This window comes from Thermobia domestica, chromosome 18 (genome assembly GCF_964235325.1).
Source record: "Thermobia domestica chromosome 18, izTheDome1.hap1.1, whole genome shotgun sequence".
Lineage (NCBI taxonomy): Eukaryota > Metazoa > Arthropoda > Insecta > Zygentoma > Lepismatidae > Thermobia > Thermobia domestica.
In genome coordinates this window covers 139,048,697-139,072,968 of record NC_137471.1, presented here as the reverse complement: position 1 = coordinate 139,072,968, position 24,272 = coordinate 139,048,697, and the positions used below count along the sequence as shown (strand labels likewise).

Genomic DNA, 24,272 nt, shown 5'->3' with positions numbered 1-24,272 from the left:
CAGTACTTCAATTCATCATGTCTCTTATCGAATACTACGTTCTAAAGAGCACATTTTCTATTTCGTACACTTCTACTTTATCATAACATGTAAAAGATTGTTAGATATTCTAGTGTAAACTGGCGTTCAGCTGTATCTGGAATTATGTTTGTAAATAGATAAATAAAAGTAAGATCCCAATATGGTATATTTTGATTATTTGTAGCTACAATCTTATTTTGGAACCAAATAACATATTTCGTCCATCAATTTTCCAAACTTATGCCCCATAAAATGTGATAGCATCAGAAATTTTGCCCTATTTCTCAACATTTGGTTCAAATGCAACTCCCATTTTATCAGTTTCCGCTCTACATTTCTGTATTTCTTCTATTGCGACAGCATCCATATCAGTGCCGGATTTACTAATAAGCTAAAAAAGCTATAGCTTACGGGCCCCACTCTTGGGGGGCCCAAAATATTTTCAGAAAAATGTAGATGTACATTTCCGAACTATAAGATAAAAAGCAAGTTATAAAACTTACATACAGTAACAGTATTTTGTGTTGCATTGGTTTCTGTAATGAGAGTAATGCGGACCCTCATGCTATCCTGCTTCCAAAAATGTCACTAGTTTGCTCACTTCTGCACAAAGGATGTTGGATATCTTCATGGACTGGTTGCATGGCAACATGTAGCATGCAGCTGCAGACTTTTTTTTTTTTTTGACAAAAGATAGCTGGACATTAAAGAGCCCCATTAACTTCAATAGCTTAGGGCATCATTAAGTGTAAATCCGACTCTGATCCATATCCTATGCTAATAAGACAGCGGATTTGAAATACGTTATGTCATGTTCTATTACCTGTTTACCTAATATTCCATCAATACCCGAATTCATATAATCCAGAATTTAACTTCTCTTTTCTCCCTAATTAATTACCCTACAATCATGACCTTTATTACCTTTTTTGTTATCCTCATGCTGAAATTTCGGTGCTGGTCAAGTTTTGGCACACCACATTTTGGAAAATTTACAGGTAAAATTCAATACTCCGCGTAAAACCATATTCATAAGGAACAAATTTCTGCAAGTGATAGAATAAAATAGGAAGTATTAAAGCAGAAACTAACACACGAACATTACGTGAAATCTCGTTGCAGTGTATTGTTACCCATTACAGTATGGCGTCACAAACTCGCATTGAGGAGAAATTCCGGATCCAGTATTGTGGAAAAAATGAATGCTATGATTCTTGACTGCTTAGGGAGAGAATCGAGACACGACACTAAGTATCGCTGGGAAACAAATAAGAAACGATTTGAACGTATGCAAAGTTAACAATGCAGTGATCACCCGAAAGTGAATAGCAAAAAATTAAAATAAATAAACGAATTACCTGATGTTATCTTTCAGCACGAAGCCACATTAAATAGGAACGCTTTATATATATATATATATATATATATATATATATATATATATATATATATATATAATGGAGGATAATAGAGATAACATTGGAAACGAAGGGGTGCCAAACGGTAGAGCAAAGCCTTCCGTACAGCAGAAAAAAGATTTTCCCCCATACTAAACTCAATTTATGTTCAAACCTGAACCGTAGCCAAAGAAGAAAACATCATGATTAAGTTTCTCAAAATCATAGATGCCAAGGACTAGTACAAAGAAGCTGACATTCACCAAGAGAGGCAATGAGAAAGTATAAGTACATAACTGTTGTGGTGGTCACCTAGGAGAAGGCTAATATGTGCTTTTAGTACGAATAGTCGTTTCTGCATATGCTCAAGATCGCTGATGTGCCTAGACAAGTTGCGCCCTGCCCTGGCCCAGTTAGATAGCTCTTGTGCTTTTTAGGGCCCACCTAGATGTTAGTTTGCGCACTTTAACAATAATTTCTGGTGACCCTTTTGAACTTTATCTATGCTAAGTGGGAGACAGCCATGTATAGATAGATTATTTTCGGAACAGCTGTCTGCATTCGTATGTGCACCTCTGAACTCAGTCAACACAGCATGGCGCTACTACAACAGTGCGAAAGCAATTGGCTAACAGCTTACACACTGACCACAGGGTTTTCACTGTGCGCAACTCATCACTCCCTTACCATGTTCCGGCTTGGCCGACTAGATTCGCACCAAAAGTAATAGTTGTTCCGAAAATAATCTACCTATAGCCTAGTGGAAATACTTTGGAAGAATTACGATTTTCGACGTTACTTGTGGTTGCACCTTCAACCTCATCTACGCCAAGTGAGATTTTTTCATGTCGTCCAGTGCAAATCTTTTGGTGATAATAATAAGAAAACTAAAGTCCATTCTAAACAAGAAGCAAATTGACAGCTCAAAAACACGTGCAAGTTTGTTTTGAAGAAAGGAGTCTACGTCACACAGTTATTGCGGTCACTCAGCGAGGGTCGAATCATAAACTCCCTTTTACCAACAGTGGGTGGAGGGTTACCTTGGCAACAGACCTTAACATTCCAATGTTACCGCTAGCAAACACGTGTTTTCAGAAAGAAAGAAGATATTTTGTGTTTCGTTTCCTTGTGTGTGGGAGTGATTTCTAGATTATTCTTGTGCATTCGAGTTTTATCTTTGTGTACAATTCTGTAAATATATTTGTATATGTGAGATATTTTGTTGTATATATCGTGTGGTGTTGTGTGTTTGTGTATATATATTTATATTTGTGTATATAACGAATATATAAGCTATTTTAAATAATGTCCAGTGAAATGGAGGACATTCTCCCTGCAAAACGGCCGAGAACACATTCTTCTGAAAGAAAGAACGTTTTAGGGAAAGGTATTCCTATTAAAGGACAATCAAGGGAAATTATTTGCTCGGTTCGGACTTGACAGGACTGCCGCTGCTGTAAAAGTAAATAAATGTACCATCGTGAAAATTGGCAAGGAGAAGTTCGAAAATGAAGAAAATCAATCCGGGTCATCAAAATTAGAAACTCCAGGCAAGAAGAGAAAAGTAAGTGAACGTGTGACGAATTTGGATACTTTCCAAAAAGACACTATACGGCAACATATTTATTCTTATTATCAAAAGAAGGAGCACCCCACTCTCCTGAAATTACGCGCGTCACTCCAAGAAGCCGAACTTTTTCAAGGAAGCAAAACATCCTTCTATAGTATTATTAAAAAGTTGGGGTTTTCGTATAAGAAAATAAATGGAAGGAGACTTTTAATGGAGAAGCCGGACGTTTCTGCGTGGCGATGTAGATTTCTTCGGGAAATATTAAAACATAATTTTGATAATATAGTGTGGCTTGATGAAACCTGGGTGAACGTGAACCACAGCGTTAGTAAAGGATGGACCGACGACACGCTTCAGGGCACAATGGGATTGCCGTTAGGTAGAGGGGGAAGGATTATACTTCTTCATGCCGGTACGTCTTCTGGGTTCCTCCCAAACTGTCCCCTTCTCTTCACATCGAAGAAAACAGGAGATTATCATGAGGAAATAAACCAAACGAAATTTTTTCAATGGTTTCAGGAATCTCTTCTCCCCGAACTGCACACGCCATCCATTATTGTTATCGATAACGCAAAATACCATTCAGTTATTGCTGACAAAGCTCCCACTATGGCCACTAGAAAAGAGGACATTGTTCGTTGGTTAATTCAACGCAAAGTGGAGGTTCGAGATGATTTGAGAAAAGCAGAATTAATGCAACTCGTGCAAAGATACAAACCCCAATTCCCCACATACGTCATTGACAAAATCGCTACTCAACATGGACATAAAGTAGTGAGACTTCCCCCTTACCATTGTCACTTCAATGCCATAGAACTTATTTTGGCACAAATTAAAGGGTACGTTGGCCGTAAAAATAAAAGTTTTACCATGTCGTCTGTTGTAAAATTAACAGAAGAAGCCATAGCCTCAATTACGCCAGAAAACTGGAGAGATGCAGTTAACCATACGTATAAAGTTATTCAAGATGCATGGAAAAATGAAGGTGTGCTTGAAGAAAGTGTAGAACAATTAATAATAAGTGTTGGTGGTTCCAGTGATTCATCTGGTGAAGAGGAGCTTAGTAGCAGTGACATCAGTAGTAATGATGATGATGACTTGAGTGGAGTCTATCCACTGGAATAAATTACATTTCAGGTATGTCTGATTCTAAATTATGCTTGCATTTACCTTTCTAGGCCTATACTGAAATAAAATGAAGATAGTAGTTCTTTCAGAAAATGTGTTCCGGGTGGAGGACACATGTAGTATTCTGGGGGGCACTGCTGGTACTATTTTATTAATTATTATATGATAAGACGTATTATTTTGATCTCGTCCGGGGGCACTCTCAGAGCTCCGGGGGGGCAGTGCCACCCCAAAAACATGTCTGGAAGAAACCCTGAATGACAAAAGCAAACTTTTTTTTTTTTTTTGGACAGCACAATATATATAATATGTTCCAGTGACAAAAAATTGAAAAAGCAAAATCGTCGCGGGAACCAAAAATTGTTTACTGATCTCATTGCAGAAATACTTGTTTCTTACGTTTAGTCAGTATAGTACCGTAGAACGGGGTGAAACAGATCACTAGCACACACCTACATTGAAAGAGTGCTGTCACCTATCGTTTCAAATTGAGTGTAGGAAATATATCATGAAAAGAAGGGTGATTAGACACGAGATCTGTGAGCATAGAAAGTTAGAGTATGATGCATGCAGATTGTGTGTATAGTGCAAATTTGCTTAATGGTAAAAACGTAATTATTGCAGAACCCTGTTTCCGTTATATTGGTGTGACTAGAGTACGCAGTTATAGCTTTTAGCATCTGCTAGAGAAACAACATAGAAAACTAAAAAACTAAAGATCATTTATTTGTAAATATTTGTTGACAAATTTCTAACAAATGCATATTTCTACCAGCCCCAAATTTCAAATGAATCCGGACATTCAGAAGTGTTTTGTAAGTTCTTTTTATCCTCATGATTTGTTTATATTTTTCATTTATCTTTTCCTCATAAGCATTTAAAAGATGTTCTACTGTTAAAAAAAAAAAAAAAAAAAACACATTTAAAAAGAATACTTTCTTTACAATCACAAGCAAGATTTCATTTCTCTCTCTCTGTCACATAAACACACACACACACAGCCCTCCCCCTTCCCAACATGCAGAAACTGGGACGATAAACATATATTTTCATCCATCCAAACAAATCAATATTTAGAGATTTCCTTTTTCGTTGACTCACAAGACAGTTCTAGCCCGAGAACTAACCGGGATGCGCACCAAGTGGCAACAGCGTACCACGTGCTTCTCCAAACGTCAATTTGCTTCTAGTTTAGAATGGACTATAGTCAAAGAATTATAATTTTTCAACAATTATTTTGATATGAGTGGAGTGCCAAAACTGCAAGTATTTATTTTTCAGATAATGTACTATTGGGCGCCTCCTTTTGTTTTAAATATGGCAATGTGTTTTGGCTCAAAAATAGAGTCAAGGCGCAAGAATACAATCTACAGCATTGGCTTATCTAGGACTGCCAACACTGAGAAATAAAATTAAGGGCACCTGCCAATAGTTTTCATATCAAATGAAGAATAATTGTTTTTTAAACTTCGAAATATATATTTGAGCCTGACAAAGGCATTTATTTCGAAGTTAGTCGTTCGTCTGGTTTTAGACAAAAAGCATAATGCCAGCTACGAAAATTTAAAAATCATTAACTTTTATGACCGATTTAAAAGGGTAGGGTTAGGTCGGGTTAGCTTAGGGAAGTTTGGACCCATTTTGTTAATATAGAGTGCAATTTCAAGTATCTCGGAGCGTTTCTGTACATTCGTAGCCATGTTCACAATATAAATGCTCGTTACTTTTCCACAATCCAACCATGCGGTAACCTTACGCGAAGTAGTTCCTTCCGTTTGCCAAATAGTTCCAAGCTTATAACATAAAAAATTAAATACAAATTCCACTCTCTTTACATATTATCAAGGGGTTAACTTCTGAATCGCCGGAACTATTTTAGAAAATTTACCAGATCAATTGGAGAATTTATTTTGGATTGTAAGGAAGAGTGAGTGAAAGTAAGGTGAAGGGGATAGTTGAAGTTAAGAAAATACTTCTTGTCGTTAGTTGGTTTCGATGTTGTAAGCGGCACTATATATGGAGGCGGAAGGGACTATTTGATGGAAAGGCGCACTTGTTAAGACTTATGGGAAAAGCAGTGTGGGAATGGTTCATACACGACAAGATTGTGTCATATCATGTTTGAGTTTTATTGAGTTGAACGGTACACAAAATAAGGTATGTTAGTTGTTGAAATTGTGTAAACGACATAGCCTACTGAACAGGCGAACAATACATCCCACGTGCGGAAAATTGAAACTACAAGAAAGAAGAGTGACATCTAACTACACTTAATTGAATCTAATCTAATTTAGTACAATTTGGTACTTTTTGAATGGCATTTGGTATCTCCCCCCAAAACTATGCAACATAACCTATGTATTTCATGATATATAAAACGTTTTTCTACTATTCTCCTTTATGCGTATACTCACCACCGCTGACACGCCTCTCACTGCCGACGCATCTCCTCGCTCCTACCCAAGCCTCCTGCTTCGCTACTGTCCTCTCTTAGATAGTATTTGTGAGTTTTAGTGACTACCTAGCACAAGTTTTGGAGTGTTTAGCAAAAGGGGTCCAGAAGCATTTAAAAAAAAAAAAAAAATCGGCGATACAGCATTCCATGTTCCGGTAAGGGGTCCAAAACTAGCTTAACCTAATATAACGTTATATTATGTAATCAAACAAAAATCAATGGAAAGAAGTGGAGAAATTGCAAATTTCGTGTGGAAGCAATTACTGGATCCCCTTAACGGAACATTGACCATGATGCCGTATGTCACTATAAAGCACAAAAACGGTAAATTTTCTAAACTTTGCGAAACGGATGAGCAACTTGTGAACTTAAACACTACCGCAAATACCGGTCAGTTGGCAACCCTAGTTATAGCTGGAGAGGCTTTCCGAAGTTCAGCCAATTTGATCTGTAAATTTTACAAATATGTAGATTTGTACAGTAAACCTGTACCAATACATGATAGTTTCTACGCTGGACAAAATTAATAATAATAATACATAAACCAAAATTAAATTACCGGCTGAAACGTTCCCTTTGCAAGATTTGGACTTCCTCCAGCTGACATTTTAAAATATAATTAAGAGAATTCCTTCCCAAAATTTGTTTCGTATTTCCTCATGTACACTACACAGTAACTAACTTATCTGTTTCTTCTTCTTCTTCTTCAAAACCACTACCGGTTACAAAAGAGGTACCTCAAACAAATAGACACATAAGCTACAAATAAAAATTGTCATATAGATAGATAGATTTATCTAACAAGTAAGATTTTTGAACCGAAAACTAAATTTAAAGCATGCTATGAGAATTTATATATGGTCACAATGATGGAAAATTCCTAAAGTTATTTTTCTAAAGTGTTTTGCTTGACAATTCCTCATCGATCTGGCAGACATTAAAGCCGATATACTATATTAGATCCATACAAATATTAATAATAATCTTAAATAAAATTTATCTGAACGTTTGGAAGGTTCAGTTACACTAAATTGATCAAGACACTATCTTAATATATACTGACACTTCAAAATTTCCAAATACCGATTAAGGAGCGGCGATTTAAATCTCTGAAAGATAGATTATAATTAAACATAATTTTTTATATCAATTTATGAAAGGGAGGTATTTGCAATTAGACACACTTTGATTTATATCAAGAAACAAACAATAAAAAGAAATAAACTATTAACTTAAACATTCGGAGGAAGAATTCTCATAAAGATTTAGCACCATACTGAGAGTTTTACTAAGCTATGATTATCAGAAGAACATTTACCATCTCTGATTAGCACGTAGTAGTTGATTAAGATAATCACATTTGACTAATGAATTTAGAATAGTGGGCACCCTGATTATCCACGGCTTAGCCACAGTAAACTTATTACGAGAATACAAAGGCAATAATTAACTGTTTTTTTCTTTCCTTACATCTCATCGGGTGAGTTAACTATGAAGTAGCGAGTCTACAATAGCAGAACTATTTCTTAAAATTAGTAGAAAATTTACACTTTTCTTAGGGATACATACAACTAGTGTTGAACTCAGATTTTTGTGCAAGGGGGCAATTTAAGAGGGCTCTGTTCTAGATTGCAATAGAGAAGCAGGACTCTATCGCAACAAAACTCGCGATTCGTTATTGTCTGGCCGGTTGCAATAATATCCCACTCCCCCCCTCCACATTGCCACTTTTCCCGAAGTACGTAAGTTTGTGTGCGTCTGTGTTTAATTTCCAAATTTTTATTTAACTTTATATGAGAACGCGGTTTGTTAATTAGAACAATGAAGTTGGGCAAAAGAAGAAACTAAGTTTTCCTTTTTAAAAAAAATCCTTACTCTTAAGACTTTTATTTCCGAAAAAAATAAACAGAACGAAACAATTATTTTGATGCAGATATAATTATAGATATTCTAGGGGGTGCTCAGCAGTCAGCACCCTTTGAACACGCCTCAATTCAACACTGCATACAACTTATCTACAAAGTATCTTCCCTTAAAATTAAGCATAAACTTTCTATTGTCTCTGATGTTAATTCACTTCTACTTATTCCTGCCATAAATTCTTCTCTCAAAAATAAATAAGTTAATTATAATCCGATTTCGCAACTATTTACAAGTTGTTGTGATGTCAAACCACAAAGAAAACATTTCGAAATTCCTATTCCATAAAATTTCCTTTTTTACAGATTACATGCGCAAGTCTAGATCTCCGAAGTTGCCACATTTATTTTACTCACCCGATGTATTGGGGTTTTATTAGTTAATCAACTTATTAGCTGAACTCCAAACGTATACCAAAATGTATATCCTCTTTTGTACAGAATTAATACGAAACTAATAAAAGGCGTCACTAAAACTTGATTAACGAATTATATCTCAAACTACTAATTAAAACCATTTTTGATGAACAATCAATCTGCACGAATTATTCTTTTCTTTATACATTTTTAGCTCACAGTAACGTCTTCAGGGGCGTCATTTAGGGAGGGCAGGAGGGGTCAATAGATCCCCAAGGGTTTGAAAAATATATATATTTGAATCGATTGTCTACTAATATGCTATTACAGAACATGAAAATCTTAGGTTGGTGATACTCTTGTCCCCTGTGAAGCGAAGCCTGAAATGACGCCCCTGAACGTCTTATAATGAGTAAATAAGTAACACTATTAATAGTGAAGAAGAGAAGTGAAATCGGCATAGCAATGATAATTACTTTTTGAATTTTTTGCAATGAGTTGCTGTATACATGAATGTTGTAAGATTGCTACGGAATGACTCACAAAGTACGGTGAGTAACGCTACTCTGAGGGGCAAATCTAGAGAATTGACTATCACCTTACGAATAGGGAGGAAGAAGATAAAGAAATTTGACTGGGAGATGTTTGTTTATAGAAGCGTTTGACGTTATGAAGTTTATAGTAGGAATTATTTTCAGTAGTAAGTGTAAATTTTATTTCAGGTTATCCATTGTATTACCGACAACTAACGATTGAACTTCATATTTCACTTATTCAGCTTATTTGCAACATGTAGGATTGTATTAGTTCCATGTAGAGAAATGATCTTAATGTTCTTGTACCGCACAACTTATTATCCTCAATTTCCTACCAAAATATAAAAAAATACTATATAAGGTGCAGATTGATGAGGTGTCGGTATAGAAATTGTAATATTGCGGTTAAAACGAATGATTTGTCAAAAAAGATAACCAACGTGTTAACTTGTACAGGCAGCATTTTATGCTTAGAAGAGGAATGCTACAAATGCGAAGGGGCCGCGGTGGCTCAGTGGTAGATTGTTCACCTCTGGTGCTTGGGGTCCCGGGGTCAAACCCTGCTCCCGCCAAGTAAACTTTGTGGTGGACAAACACCGTGTGCGTGGGTTTTCTCGGGGTTCTCCCACTTTCATTCCACTATTTCATTCATCTCTTATCATCACCCTCTCCTTTAGCCTCACCGGCATAATCGTGGGACGTAAAACTCTAAAATTTCATTTCATTTCATTTGCTACAAATGCGAAACCATTGTAGTTCCATAGGAGGTCGTATTAATGGCGTGACATAAGACTACTTAACCTTAATTCTTGCTCTAAAAAACGTTTGTTTTAAAAGTAATATTGTATAAATATTTTTAAAAAATCTTGCACATTTAGCTATTAAAGGTAGTCTTGAAGAATTTTCAGCCGGCAGGAATGTACAAAAAGAGCGCTTCATTACGGTGCTATTGTACGTAAGAAAACAACGCGCGGAGATTTATATCCATTTAGCTATTGCTAATATAGCTTTAGGCCCTGGGCCATACTCTTTGTTTCACTTGCCTGCCTCCGATCGTTATGACTACTTCTGGCTCTCAAACTCCCAGCTGTGCCGGCCATAGAAATTATTTCCTCGTATCATCGTACTTAGTAAAAGTGTTCAGTAGTAAAAAAACAATAGAGTGATTTTTTAATGACATGTGTGTATTAGGGTTCACTCGAGCAGACGGTTCTACCAAGTAGAAAATTTGGGAAGAGTTCACTTTGTGCCGACCAGTGACTGGAACCGATTCATCTGACTTGGTTACAGGAACAGTTCAAGAATCAGTTCTTAAGAACGATTCGATTCATCGCAGCGTTCTCGAAACAGACAACCTGTTAGGAGGAACTTAGTGCCAGACTACTCCGAAGAATTAAAACATACTTAAGAATGGCTTCCCGAACTAATCCGGAAACCATATCAGATGAATCAATTATAACATACGCATGTCAGTTAAAGTAATAAGTAGCTTCTAAACTAACTAAACTTAAGCTAACCACACAAAGCCAGCATTTATTTTACACAATATTTAAAACCATCTATTTTACACAATAACATCTAATTTTATCAACCAAGAAAATAAAAAAAAAATTATCACGACGATTATTTTCAAGTCTACATGGAGGCCTACCGCCCCTCAAACCCCTCCCCTCTCTAAGAAACGTCAGTAGATTAAGTAACTGGTAATACATTTTCTATCTACCTACATGGCAGCTATCGCCTCCCAAATCCTCCTAAAAGAAATTTCACTCGAAAAAAATGGAATAATCCTAGAAAAAACCTCTCAAAATATTAGAAAAAATAAAATATTAGGGTAACACCTTCAGTCATTGACATGTTAAGGTTTGCTTTTTTAAATAAAACTTTACTAACAGCTCTGTATTAATATTTATTATATAATATTCAGTTTGCAGAAAGACACATCATCTGAGAATATACAGGGTTACTCAAAAAGAAAGAACAGATTTCAAACATTTATTTCTTCCAAACTACAAAAGATAGAAACATGATTCGAACGTTACTTGATTAATAAGAGTTTACAATTTATTGTTAGTAATTATGGTGTGCATTCAATATGAGCACCGTGTGTTACACGACAAATGCCAAAACGGTAGCTCATTTCTTGCCACACACGAATCAGCTGGTCTCTAGTTATCGAATTCACAGCTTCAACAATTCAATGTTGTAGACCTTCAAGAGTGTCAGGCATAGGAGGGATAAAAACAAGGTCTTTTACATAACCCCATAGATAAAAATCACACGGAGTGAGATCTGGAGACCTGGGAGGCTACCGGGGATAAAGTTGATCTCCTGCTCCTCCTCTTCCAATCCAACGTCCTGGAATGATGTCATTCAAGTAACGTCCAACGTTGTTAGAGAAATGAGGCGGGGCACCACCTTGCATGAAGATGAAGTCATCTGAATCATCTTCAAGTTGGGGAAATAACTAGTTTTGAAGCATGTCTAGATAGGTTAATCCTATCACAGTTTTCTCCATGAAGAAGAAAGGCCCATAAACTTTTGTTACAGATATCGCACAGAAGACGTTCATCTTTGGTGAATCTCTTTCATGTTGAATACCTGCCGTAGGATTTTCACTTGCCCAAATTCTAACATTATGGTGTTTAACTTTACCAGAAAGATGAAAAGTCGATTCATCGGAAAAAAATAATTCTTGAGCAAAATTGTCTTCTTCCATATCATCTAACATGCTAATGCAAAATTCGTACATTTTGTTGTGGTCGTCAGGATGCAATGCTTGCAATAACTGCAGTTTGTATGGCTTCATGTGCAGACGATGTTTTAGAGCTCGCCATACCGTTGGTTGAGGAATGTTAAGTTCTTTGCTTGCTCGTGATGTGGATTTCTTTGGGCTCCTTTCGTAAAATGTACGAATACGCTCGACATTCTCGTTCGATGTGCGTGGACGTCCCGTGCTTTTCCCTTTGCAGATGCAACCATCTTCTACGAATTTTCGATGCCACTCGTAAATTTGCTTATGATGCGGCGGTTGTTTATTAAACTGACGGCGAAATGCTCGCTGAACTGCAACAATAGACTCAAGTTTTGCCAATTGTAGCACACAAAAAGACTTCTCCTCTGGTGACACCGCCATTTCACTACAGACAAACAACAGCACCAATGCGGCCGTGATTGGAACTTCTATCTGGGCTGTTTAAATTGTAAACTTTTCTTAATCAACTAACGTTCGAATCATGTTTCTATCTTTTGTAGTTTGGAAGAAATAAATGTTTGAAATCTGTTCTTTCTTTTTGAATAACCCTGGATTTATGTTATATGCCGTTAAAAATCTTTCTTGTGTTTTCAGTTATAGTATCATTACCAACACATGGCAATATTACCAGCTATTGACACCGTGTAAAGTGTAAAAATCTAATAATTGACAATGGTGAACCCAGTAATTGACAGTCTCTTCCAGTTAAAAAAGGTTAAAAGGGAGTTACCGTGGTCCCGTATTTTTCGACATTTTTGGGTTTTATAATTTAGATTTCGATGATCTGTGTCCAATAGTACTGCTTTTGATTTCTGGAACTGACCACTTCGAGGTCAAATTAGGGGTGATAAATTGATATGTCATTTTCTTCGAAAATTATATTTTGACCCCGAAAATTAACGAAAAGCCAAGACCCCAATTTCTAGATTTTCGGGGTCAAAATAGTATTTTAGGGAAAGTGGACTACCAGATATTCATGTACATGTGAATACGGATCAAATGACACCAATTTCGTCCCAGTCGGTCACTGATACGTACTGCCCAAAATCCCGGATTTTCGTTAAATTTTCGAAGTTAAAATAGAATTTTCGGGAAAATGACATATCAGTTATTCATGTACGTGTAAATATGAGTAGAATGACACCCATTTTGTGCCATTCGGTCACTGGTCCACACTGCCCAAATGGTCCTACTTTTTATTTTGGTCCCTAATTTGACCTTGAAGTTGTCGGTTCCAGAAATCAAATGTGATGCCATTGGACACAGTTCATCGAAATGTACATTTCAAATGCAAGAAAGTTGAAAAATATGTGGCCGCGGTAACTAACATTTAATCTTAAAAAATACCACAAAGTGTGGGACGTAAAACTCAAAGATTTCATTTCAATACCACAAAGCACAAACATAATTCCTTGTAAACCATTAACAAACAATTCCTACAATAATAAAAATTCTAAAGAACTCCTGTGCTTATTATTACTACAAAATATGATCTGCAATAAGAAATCAGAACTCAAACTGCTATATTTGGTGTGGAGACTGCAAATTTGTTTTACATTTTCGGTAGCTAGGCCTAATACTGTACATTACTCCTGCTGGAAGTGTAAAAGGATTGTTGCCAACGAGCTTCAGGGCCCAAAGAAGATCAACAGTTCCAACAGAGCACTGAAGTTCAATTTTCGTTTTACTAGATGAAAATTGTTCATTGGTTTCTTCTCGTGGGTCTGTAATGATTGTGTGTTTAACTTCCGTCTACACACTGTAAACTGAGTACTTTCAGCACCATCCCACTCACTGCTATCAATGACTTTGTCTTGAAATTGAGTCAATAATTCTGGAGAGATAAAAGCTACCATAACTTCTAATAAAATGCAGCAACTGTGAATGTAGTTTTCTAGAGCTTAGACCAGTGTTTGACATGCTGGATCTAGTAATTGACAATGCTATGTCAATTACTGGTATATTTGCACATTTTAATCTGAAATGTTTTTATGTGCATTATTAATGCTTGTACTTGCTTCTAAAAGTATGTCACGTAATGAATCATACACTTGGTGATAAAACCAGTAATTGGCATGGTGTGTCAATTATTGGAAAATTATGATTTCTTTGTCCTAGTGACTGAAATCCCCCCTTAATCAAAGAGAAATAATTATTTTCCACTAAATATTTAGTTAATAATGTGACAAATACTCCCTAGTACTGATCTGTCGATTTACGGTGATGTAACGTCAAAGATGGTTGCAAAAAGTAATAAATTCAATTGATAACTTCTTTAACATTATCAGGAGCAGAAGTCATAGTACATAGACACTTCCTTGCAGCACCATGTGACTCAACAGAAATAAACGAGTAGGACAATCTATTGGGCAGAACATTAATTACCAAAGCATAGAGAAGTTGGTGGCTACTAACAGACGGCAGTAAAGGAACTTCCACTTCTTTATAATCTTATTACAAGACAACATTTTCAAAAGGTGTCAATTACTGGGGGTGTTACCCTACTCACCATTAACGATACAGCAAACTAGCATGCAGAACAAATAAAAGAAATATTGCTCTCCAATCGGCAAACCACCACAAAATTTCCCAATACTGAGATTTGTATGACCGAAAATGGTTCCATTAGGCAAATAAATTTATTTTCTAAAACGGCTATAATTACGATTAAAACATACATGAGACACTATTACTCTGACAATCACACCATATTTCGGACATAGGTTCGTCCTATGATCACGCCCCAAAGCGGAAACAATTCACGGCCGAATTCGAAACGCAACTATTTAAGAAAGACGAGTTAACACGCTCCGCATTAAATCCATCGAACGCCTTTTGAAATTCTAGAACTAACTGCTGAGTCGCCATGGACAAAAAGAGGAGAACGGAGAAAAGAAAAACATTCCACTTAGACCATCGAAGTGGACATACCACACTTACAGCTTCAAACAACTACGAACTGCCCGTCTAATACACTAGTGTTGTACTAGGAAGACATCTAGTGCAAAAATCGAAAGCGCCGAAACCACACACAAAAGAACAACACAGTTCGATTTCTTCCAGTGATTGGAATCATTATTAACCCGCGCCAAAAGTCACTGTTAAGCACAAAACGAACTCTTACCGAAACTTTATAGATGAAATACTATGTGAAACATTTTTCATGAAGGAATGAGAGTAAATATAAGTAATTACTATCAGTTCACAGCATATTGAAATGAATTTTGAGATGATAGTGAAAGTATTGTATGTATGTGTTTCTCCACTATGCTTGTTTTTGCGTATACCTCCTGTCGCTAACGCGCCAGCTCCCTACAAACGCACCTCTCGCTTCCTTTCCGGTCCGTCTGCTTCATAGTGCCCTAACTCGGTTAGATAACATTCGGGCTTTTTAGTGACCACCTATCACAACTTGGTTCGTATTTTATGCACTAGTTTTTAGGACGTATGTTCACACTTCATTTACTGGGCCCTTCTGAAGTCAATCTGCAGAGCTCCTCATGTAGTGCATTCTGTGCTAAAAGAGATACAAAGCTCTAACCTAACCTGAAAATGTAATGAATGTGTCAGAATTTGGTAGAACCGTCTGCTCGAGTAATGCTGTATATTATTTTGAAGCATAGATCAGTATGCAGTTTGTGACCAGACCCCAAGAAATTGATAGTGTAGAATATTTTAGGATGCTATTTCTACGAAAGAACGAATTGATTAAATGTTGTATCAATATCCCTCCTATTCTGAATTTCCAGACTGAGCATTATTGATAATGCTGACTGTCTTGGTAGTTAAAGTATATAGATGTCAAACAGGATATCTACACGAGACTCCACCACCGGCGTACCAGTCGGTTTTAGTTGCATACGCTTGCAACATCATAACCCTCGTTGTACTTGTTTGCTGACCCTCCGTCAAGATCGCAAACAAGAATACACTCGTGCATCGCACCCAGTGCAGGTAAAAAGTGGACATGAAGTTCAGAACTTTTCTATTGGCATGATTTACGTAGGCATTATTTTTGACTCCGAAACATTTCATTTGCATACCTATGGAAATGGATATTTTTTAAATATAAGTAAAATAAACGTAATTACGACAGAAGATCGCTTTTTAAAGAAAAAAGGAATTTCTAGACATCAGTATGGTATTATTTACAATAAAGAAAAGTACACGGCTGAACTGAGAATCAAATCCGGGTCTCCGGCTTACCGTCCCGATGCCGTAACATCTATTCAACCGAATCCATTTTCTGAACAGCTATACATTCTTTCCTTTTACTAATTGAATTCGCACCCGGAAGAAAATTGATGTAACATAAAATCGATTATTTCCTCCGTTTATCGTACATAATAGATAATCCAATCGCCAGAGGTGTTTTGTAATGTAGTCACTACGTTGTGCAAGCGCGACTGGAATTGTGGTACAATTCATGTGCTCTGAGTGGCTTGGTATCGATCTCAAAAGCGACAGAAAGTAATGCTGTTTAGAGAACGGGCCGGTAAGGCCTAGGTTCAATTTCTATCCAATCGTGCAGTTTGTGTATTTGGTAATACTATCTATGCCCTTCCAAATGGCATACGTTTTGGTTAAATGCATGTGGTCTCATCCCTATTGCCTTGTACCAGATATGCAGGCGTCAAATACAACAGCGAGCATGGAAATATCTGTCAAAGGTTTTTCTGCTAGAATGAAGATACGCATGTGAAAGTCCAGTCCAATCCAGTTGTTTCCCAGCGATAAATTCTGGCTTATTTTGGCATCACCAATTCTGTTTATTTTACACCAAGTACGAGTTTTTTTTTCACCCACCTCACATAAAAAAAAAATGCTAACCAATATCACACTTCTGAAACATGTTCCGTACATTAATAACATTATAAACGTACAGTAGTTATCAGTATATAATTCCATCGCAGATATACTGTGTCGCCGAGAGTTAGTGTGCAAGAGCTCAGGGATTCTTAGTACACAGTGTATTTTGTAGATGTTGGTTTTTTTGACGTATTGAATACTTACGCAGGGTGTTTCGAAATGAAAGGTTAATTAAGTTATCTTGTATAACGAGGACTTGAAAAATCCACTCACCAGTGGCGAGTACTTTTTTACATTTAGCGAGTAAAGTCCGATCGATCAGAAACGTAGTTTATTTCACACAACTCTTATTCTTATTCTTATTATTAGTAGTAGTAGTAGTAAGAGACATGCCAATAACCAAAATTAAAAATTTATTGATATGTTTACTGTGTTGTTGTAGTAGTAGTAGCATAAACAGGAGTTTTGATCCTGAACATAAACAGTTGGTAGGACTGGCCGCGCGCTTCTGCTATGTTTAGGCGGGACCGCTGGAAGTGGAGAGAGCGTGCTGTTAGATATTTCGTCAGTACCGCTCATGATGTCGAAGCAACAGGTGCACCCCTCCACTGCGCAACGCATAATTATCTAGAAGTTCTTGCTCGTGAAGGAGTTTCAGCGGCAGAAATTTACCAGAGATTGACTGCACAGTTCGGGGATCAAACATTGTCAGGGACGCATGTGTATGCCTGGCATAAAAAGTTCAAGGAAGGACGAGAACGTGTGGAAAAACAGCAACACGATCGCCATCCTCGGACCAGCATTACGGACGAAAACATTCGTGCAGTTAAAGGCATTATTAACGACGATCGACCAGTAACAGTATCAGAAATTGCAGAACAAGTCGATATCAGCTATGGGAGTTGTCAAGCAATCATCAAAAACGACCTACAGTTCCGTAAAGTGTGTTCCAGATGGGTCCCTCACATTTTGACTGAAAATCTGAAGTTGAGACATTTGGAGGTCTGTCAGAGGCTTAAAGCAAGGTTTGCGGAAGAAGGTAATGCATTTATGAGTCGGATCGTCCCCTGTGACGAAACATGGGTTCACCACTACAATCCTGAATCCAAACAAGCCAGTAAGGAGTGGTGGAGGAAAGGGGAGGCAGCACCAGTGAAAGCCAAGACTCGACTGTCAGCTGGCAAGGTTCTTTCAACAGTTTTTTTTTTTTTTTTTTTTTTTTTTTTTTTTTTGATCGGCGAGGCATTTTGCTGATTGACTTTTTACATGAGCGACGCACAATAAATGCTGAATACTACTGCGAACTGTTGAACAAGGCAAGATTGCATATCGCCACAAAAGACGAGACCAATCGCTTCGACAGATCCTCCTGCACGACAATGCGCGACCCCATACTGCAGCTCGAACTGTCTCGAAGCTACAGGAAATGCACTGGACTACACTTGAACATCCTCCTTACAGCCCGGACTTATCACCCTGCGATTTTCATGTGTTCGGACCGCTTAAATAAGCTCTAGGAGGACAACTATTTGGAAAATGACGAGAGTGTGGAAGAGTTCGTGCGCAACTGGCTGGTGACACGATCCTGGTCTTTTTACAATGAGGGCATCAAAAACCTGCCCATACCTGGGACAAATGCATTTCCAAAGGAGGAACTACGTGGAAAAATAAATTTTAAGTGCCTTATAGTATTCAATAAATGAATTTAAATAATAAAAAAAAATCCGTTTATATTTGATCCACCCTCGTGGTAAGAGAAAGGCCAATAAACAAAATATTTTTTTGTTTATTTGTATAAACAGTATGACTGCAAAATGATCTGGCTGGTAGATTTTTTTTTTGGCTGGTTAATACTTGCAAGACATGTCTTTAACATATAGAATACAGAAATGAAACAGCTTATAAAGGGTGTCACACACAACGTTTCAGTTTATTTTCAAGCAATTTTGTCACAAGTTACAAGTCTACAATAAGGAATCATCTTGTGACACGACTAGTCTGTGCTCCCTGCTCTGACATTTTCCATTTGCTCATCTGATACAAGCCGTCTTCCAGAGCTCTTCCCTTTGCACAAGCATCTCGTATTCGTAAATTGTTTCGAATGTTGTTATCCGATGGGGGACCAACGTCCGTATTCCTGCCGAACAGCATGTTCCATCCCAATTGCTGAGTTACGCCGTGCGAATTCCAATGATGCTTCCAAACTTGTAACAAGGATAATTCCACCGAAAATCGCACGTTGGTGGATCCATGACATTTTTTGAAAAGGGCATGGGTGGATAAGAATAGTAAAATGGCCCCAGATGAATCTTGGGACGACAAGTGGGTGGTATGTAGGTACCCCCAAGATAAATTAATCCCTCACGTTTCGAACCTCAACTCTCATTGGTTCATGAGAAATAGCGCAAAATCGGAAAAGTGGAATTTATTTATTTTTTTTTTCTCAAGAATGGCTCGATCGATTTTGTTCCAACTTGAATGTATGTATAGGTGTATACAAGGGCTTTGTCTGAAAAATTAATATTCCCCCATCATTTTCCGCCCTCAAAAGATTCGATTCAATATTTTGAACCCCTTTTGACCTATGATGGTCTGCGAGAACAATAATGAAAGAATAATTTTTAGATGTTGCTTTAACCCTACAATCACATACATTTTTCACGAAATTGTATCACGGGTACGCCTTGGTCAAAATTAGCCAAAACCAACCATACCACACCTATAAGGAGGCAATTACAAAAAGAATAGCTATTGATATAGCTTTAGCGTATTTGCTACGTGAATGAGTGGGAAATCACACCTGAAAAGCGCTAAACTCACTGAGGCCCCATTTGATGGCGTGTGGCGTCCCCATTCCCACTTTGAACCAAAGTGAAACTGTTGATAGTGATGTTACTTCACATGAATCAATGTGCCTGAACATGAATGTGAGGTTAAAATTACCATTAGACCCCGTAAGTATCCCATTTAAGGATGCGTGAAGTTTCAGTATAAGTGCTCATATAACAAATCAATGTTACTTATACATATAGTGTGCAATGAAAGGGAAATAACCTCAGCTGAAAAGAGAATAACCATCAACAACAAATTATGTTATACAACCTTTGTTTTAGTGCCTCTCACATTTCCGGAGAGGGAGGATGGGGATAAGAAGTAGAGTAGTGTAAAATACAACATTTGAATAAAAGGCACATTTAATCCAAGAAATAGAAGAAAATATAATGCAAACGGAAAATAAATTGCATGTAGGAAGTACAAGTATTTCAATGTGTGAAGTAAATAGAGATGAAAAGAACATTCTAGTACGTACTTCAGTCCTTGTCACTGTTTTCATTTATCAGTCCACAAATGTTGTTGTGATCCAATATTTTTGCTGCTTTTGGGATCCTCGACAAATATCTTCCATAACTTATTTAATAAACAATGGCTGCAACATGGGAGCAAGAGACTGTGCTATTCGCTATCCATTTGCACAGTCGCAACAATACCTAATGACACTTTTGTAACTTTCTGTATCTGGTTTTAGATAAAGCATTTCTGTCTTATTTTGCGTATGTCTTGAATACACTGTCGTTTTCAACATCTTGTCGTTATCTTTAACGTACTGCGTATTAATATTACCTCTTTAATCCAACATTTCATTTAAATAACATATTGTCTGTTTATATTGGAAGGATCTACAAAACAATCCTTTCAAATATTTTTCGGTCATTCGAGGAACATCCTCAAGATTCTGTGAAGAAATAGATGTAAACGGAAGTTCTCTTGTCCGCAATTTCTTCTGTTCACCAAAGGCTGCAAAGGTATTTTCGTTTCCAAAAGTTTTCGCAGATTTCATAATTGACCCATGGTTTCCATCTGGTGTCACACGTATTGAGAATTTATTGTGTAGAGAACTGGCAATTCTATAATACGGGCCGATACTAGCTATAATTTCATTGTCAAATATTTCATCCAACAGACGATACTTTTCTTTCAGCATTCCATGTGTAGCTTCAACCGTCCATCGAATTCTTGTAACAAACCTAGTATCATTTGCTTCTGCAGTGGTCAATTGTGATTTTCTGCCTTTAAATGCAGATATATATTAACTTCATAACCTTTGTCCTCAACATAAGTTTTACAGGGTCTATATTTTAATCCATTGACTACTAACTTACTAATATAAAACGTACAATTCTTATGTAGATGAGGGTCTTGCTTCCCAAGTAAATAGCAACAGACGCTCCTGGCTGTCAGTATTTCTTTTTTCGCGACATATTCATACAGTCTCAAAGATTCATTGTTTCGTCTTTGTTCTAAAGTGACAAGGGTGTTCATACCCAAATAAATTGTTAAATATCAACAGTTTCACTATATCCCAAACTAGGGATGGGGGCGCCACAGGCCACCAAATGGGGTCAGTGAATTTGGCAGTTCGTGTGTGATTTCTCATTGATTCACTTAGCAAGTATGCAAAAGCTACATCAGTAGCAGTTCTTTTCGCATTTGCCACCTTATAGTTGTGGTATGGTTGGTTTTGGCTAATCTTGACCATGGCGTACCCGTGATACAATTTTGGGAAAAATATATGTGATTATAGGGTTAAAGCGACATCTAAAATTTATTTTTTCATAATTGTGCTCGCAGACCATCATAGGTCAAAGGAGGTTCAAAATATTGAATCGAATTTTTGAGGGGGCAAATGGTCGTGGGGAGCTGTTAATTTTTTTCAAAGCCCTTGTACAAACACCTATACATGCATTCAAGTTTGAACAAAATCGATCGAGCCATTCTTGAGAAATAAATTAATCCCACTTTTCCGATTTTGCGCCATTTCTCATGAACCAATGAGAGCTGAGGTTTAGAACGTGAGGGATTAATGTATCTTGGGGGTACCTACATACCACCCACTTTTCGTCCCAAGATTAATCCGGGGCCATTTCACTATACTTATCCACCCGTGCCCTTTGATAATTTGTACACTTATTGGTACATGTTTCGTAAACACAGTGTTACAATTAGAAATATCGGATTCTATTCTGTATGCCCACGGCGCCCATATTTCCAATATGTAGATCCATACGGCAAATCATAAGAAGATTAGGACGGACGCGAAATACAATATTTCAGAAATGAAAACGGGCACAGATATGAAACAAACACTAGGGTAAAGCTTATGAAAACTTTTTACCTCTCCAATTTCAAATACCTCAAATAATGCCACACAGTCATAAGGGAACATCCAGCCAAATTACCATTTTTCAGTCCTGAAAAATTCTGGCAAGGAGTTGAGCCAAAAATTTCCTATATGGATTTCTTATTTGTTTCCACATAGTATACAGTTGGTTGAAATAGGAAATCGTAGAAATGAATAATAATGGTTTTATAAGACATCAAATATGATCACAAATGTAGTCTTGCCAATGTTTGTACTTGAATATATCTGGTGGGGGATATGTGACAATTCTTAAACTTATGCTAAATGACCTTTAGTTCATAATATTCTTATGAATAAAAAGGAAAGGAAAAAAATATTTTAGAGTTGACAAGTATACAAACTGTAATATTGGAAAGATGTCAAGATACAGGGCAGTGGCGTATACTCCTTTCAGCTATAACACGTATAATACATGAGAATGAAACTAAATATCACTAGAACAGTAAAATACCATGTTACCACCAAAATATGAACAAAAAGCAGGTCTAATAACGGTGTAACAGAGAAATTTAGTTGCACATTTTTTTCTGTAAGGCGATAGCTTCTTTTTATGGGTGTTGTTAGTTCCAAGGATGTAAGTATTCGGAAAACACGTGACAAGGGTACCCAGGGTGCATCAGTTGTCTTCGGTCCCGCTGGTTTAAAGAACCGAACATACGAATCTTTATGCTCCAGATTGACATCTTCAACGACTGCCAGTCACCACTGATGATCATGAATGCACGCAACGAAGTCCTTGGATGCGAAAATCAGAACAGTGTAATTCTGTAGGCATTGATATTATATTTACGCCTTCTTATTCACTTGAATTTCATGTTCTCTAACATTGCAGTGTACTTGTGCTAAGCGGTACAAATGTCTTTTGACCTAATACGAGGTACGGGTTTGCATTTGGCAAGCTTTCTCTCAAAGATAGGAGAATTAACTTATACAGCTTCCGTGGATACAAATATCTATTTGATTCTTGTGATTTTTTTTTTTTCTTTCACAAAAGTCATACAAATCTTGACCGGTCACGATCTAATTTGTGTATACTCGTTGAAGACTAGTTCTTGACGCTTCTCGTTTGGTTGTACCACCTACCCGTCGCACAGGTCTGTGACGTAACCAGACGCAAAACGATTTTATTCAGCAGAGACGCAAAGTCAGATTCGTAGAGTGGATTTTGAGTTTAACGTCCCGTTTAGCTGCGAGACTACATGAGACGTGGATCTACTGATTATTGTGGAATCCGAACCACAAGAGCTCCTGCCGGGAATCAAACCCAGGTCTTCCACGTGAAGTCAGATTTTTGATAACAGAGGTTTAGTAGATGCTTCTTGATTTTGGACTGGGCCGCTGCCCCACCACTGAATTTTTTGACCGATGGCAAAACCTTCAAATGGTTTATGAGTTGCATCTGAAATGTATACCACTGTGAAAGTATCGTGTAAATGATCACTTATAACACACACTGTGAATCAATAGTGTAACATGTAACATAATAATTCTCAAAAGGGTGTAAAATGGGTTGAGAATTTACCCAATGATGAGCTTAGCTCACGAATCTCTACCGCAATTCTAATTCTTTTTTGCCGTCAACCGCGGCAAAGATTTGTGAGCTAAGCTATAACATCCAATACTATGAAGTCAGTATCACCGAGATTAACTTTACATTTCTTTAAATATCAGACTGAGGTTTCTGCATAAAGTGATGCTGTTTGCGTGCTAATAATACTTGTATGAGACTTTCAGTGATACCACTGAACTCAAAACAAATTTTGTTAAGGTGGACCTTCTGTATTCAACCACTGTTTAACATTGACAGTTTTATCCCTACACCAGTGTAGGTAGAGTTCACATCCATCATACACTCGTACCTTCGTATATCTCATGTCATCAGTTCTAACAAGTCTTGGAAGTCAACATTTAGATGTGTTTCTTCTAACATAAGCATGCCATTTTGATGGTAAACACACACATGGAAACTGTATGGGTACCTACAGGCACAGCATTTAGGTCTCAAGACAGAATTCACAGAAACCTATTGCATTGTTAAGCACATAGTTTTGAAATGAATGTGTAGTTCTTTCAAGTTACACAAAATCAGTCGTTTTTGTCTACTATCCTTCAAACCTTGTTAAAT

At 37.1% G+C, this 24,272-nt stretch overlaps 2 protein-coding genes across 2 annotated transcripts in view; one reads left to right on the top strand and one right to left on the bottom strand.

Moving 5' to 3' along the window:
• Pfdn4 (prefoldin subunit 4) overlaps positions 1-7,275 on the bottom strand; it is a 32,245-nt gene extending 24,970 nt beyond the window's left edge. Inside the window, exon 1 of the mRNA XM_081745063.1 lies at positions 7,131-7,275. Coding sequence (XP_081601189.1) covers positions 7,131-7,178 — 48 coding nt within the window. The 5' untranslated portion in view covers positions 7,179-7,275. The remainder of the gene's footprint in view (positions 1-7,130) is intronic.
• Positions 7,276-9,440: 2,165 nt separating this feature from the next.
• Positions 9,441-24,272, top strand: part of Tmx3 (Thioredoxin-related transmembrane protein 3) — a 65,007-nt gene continuing 50,175 nt past the window's right edge. The window contains exon 1 of the mRNA XM_081746039.1: positions 9,441-9,547. Coding sequence (XP_081602165.1) covers positions 9,517-9,547 — 31 coding nt within the window. The 5' untranslated portion in view covers positions 9,441-9,516. The remainder of the gene's footprint in view (positions 9,548-24,272) is intronic.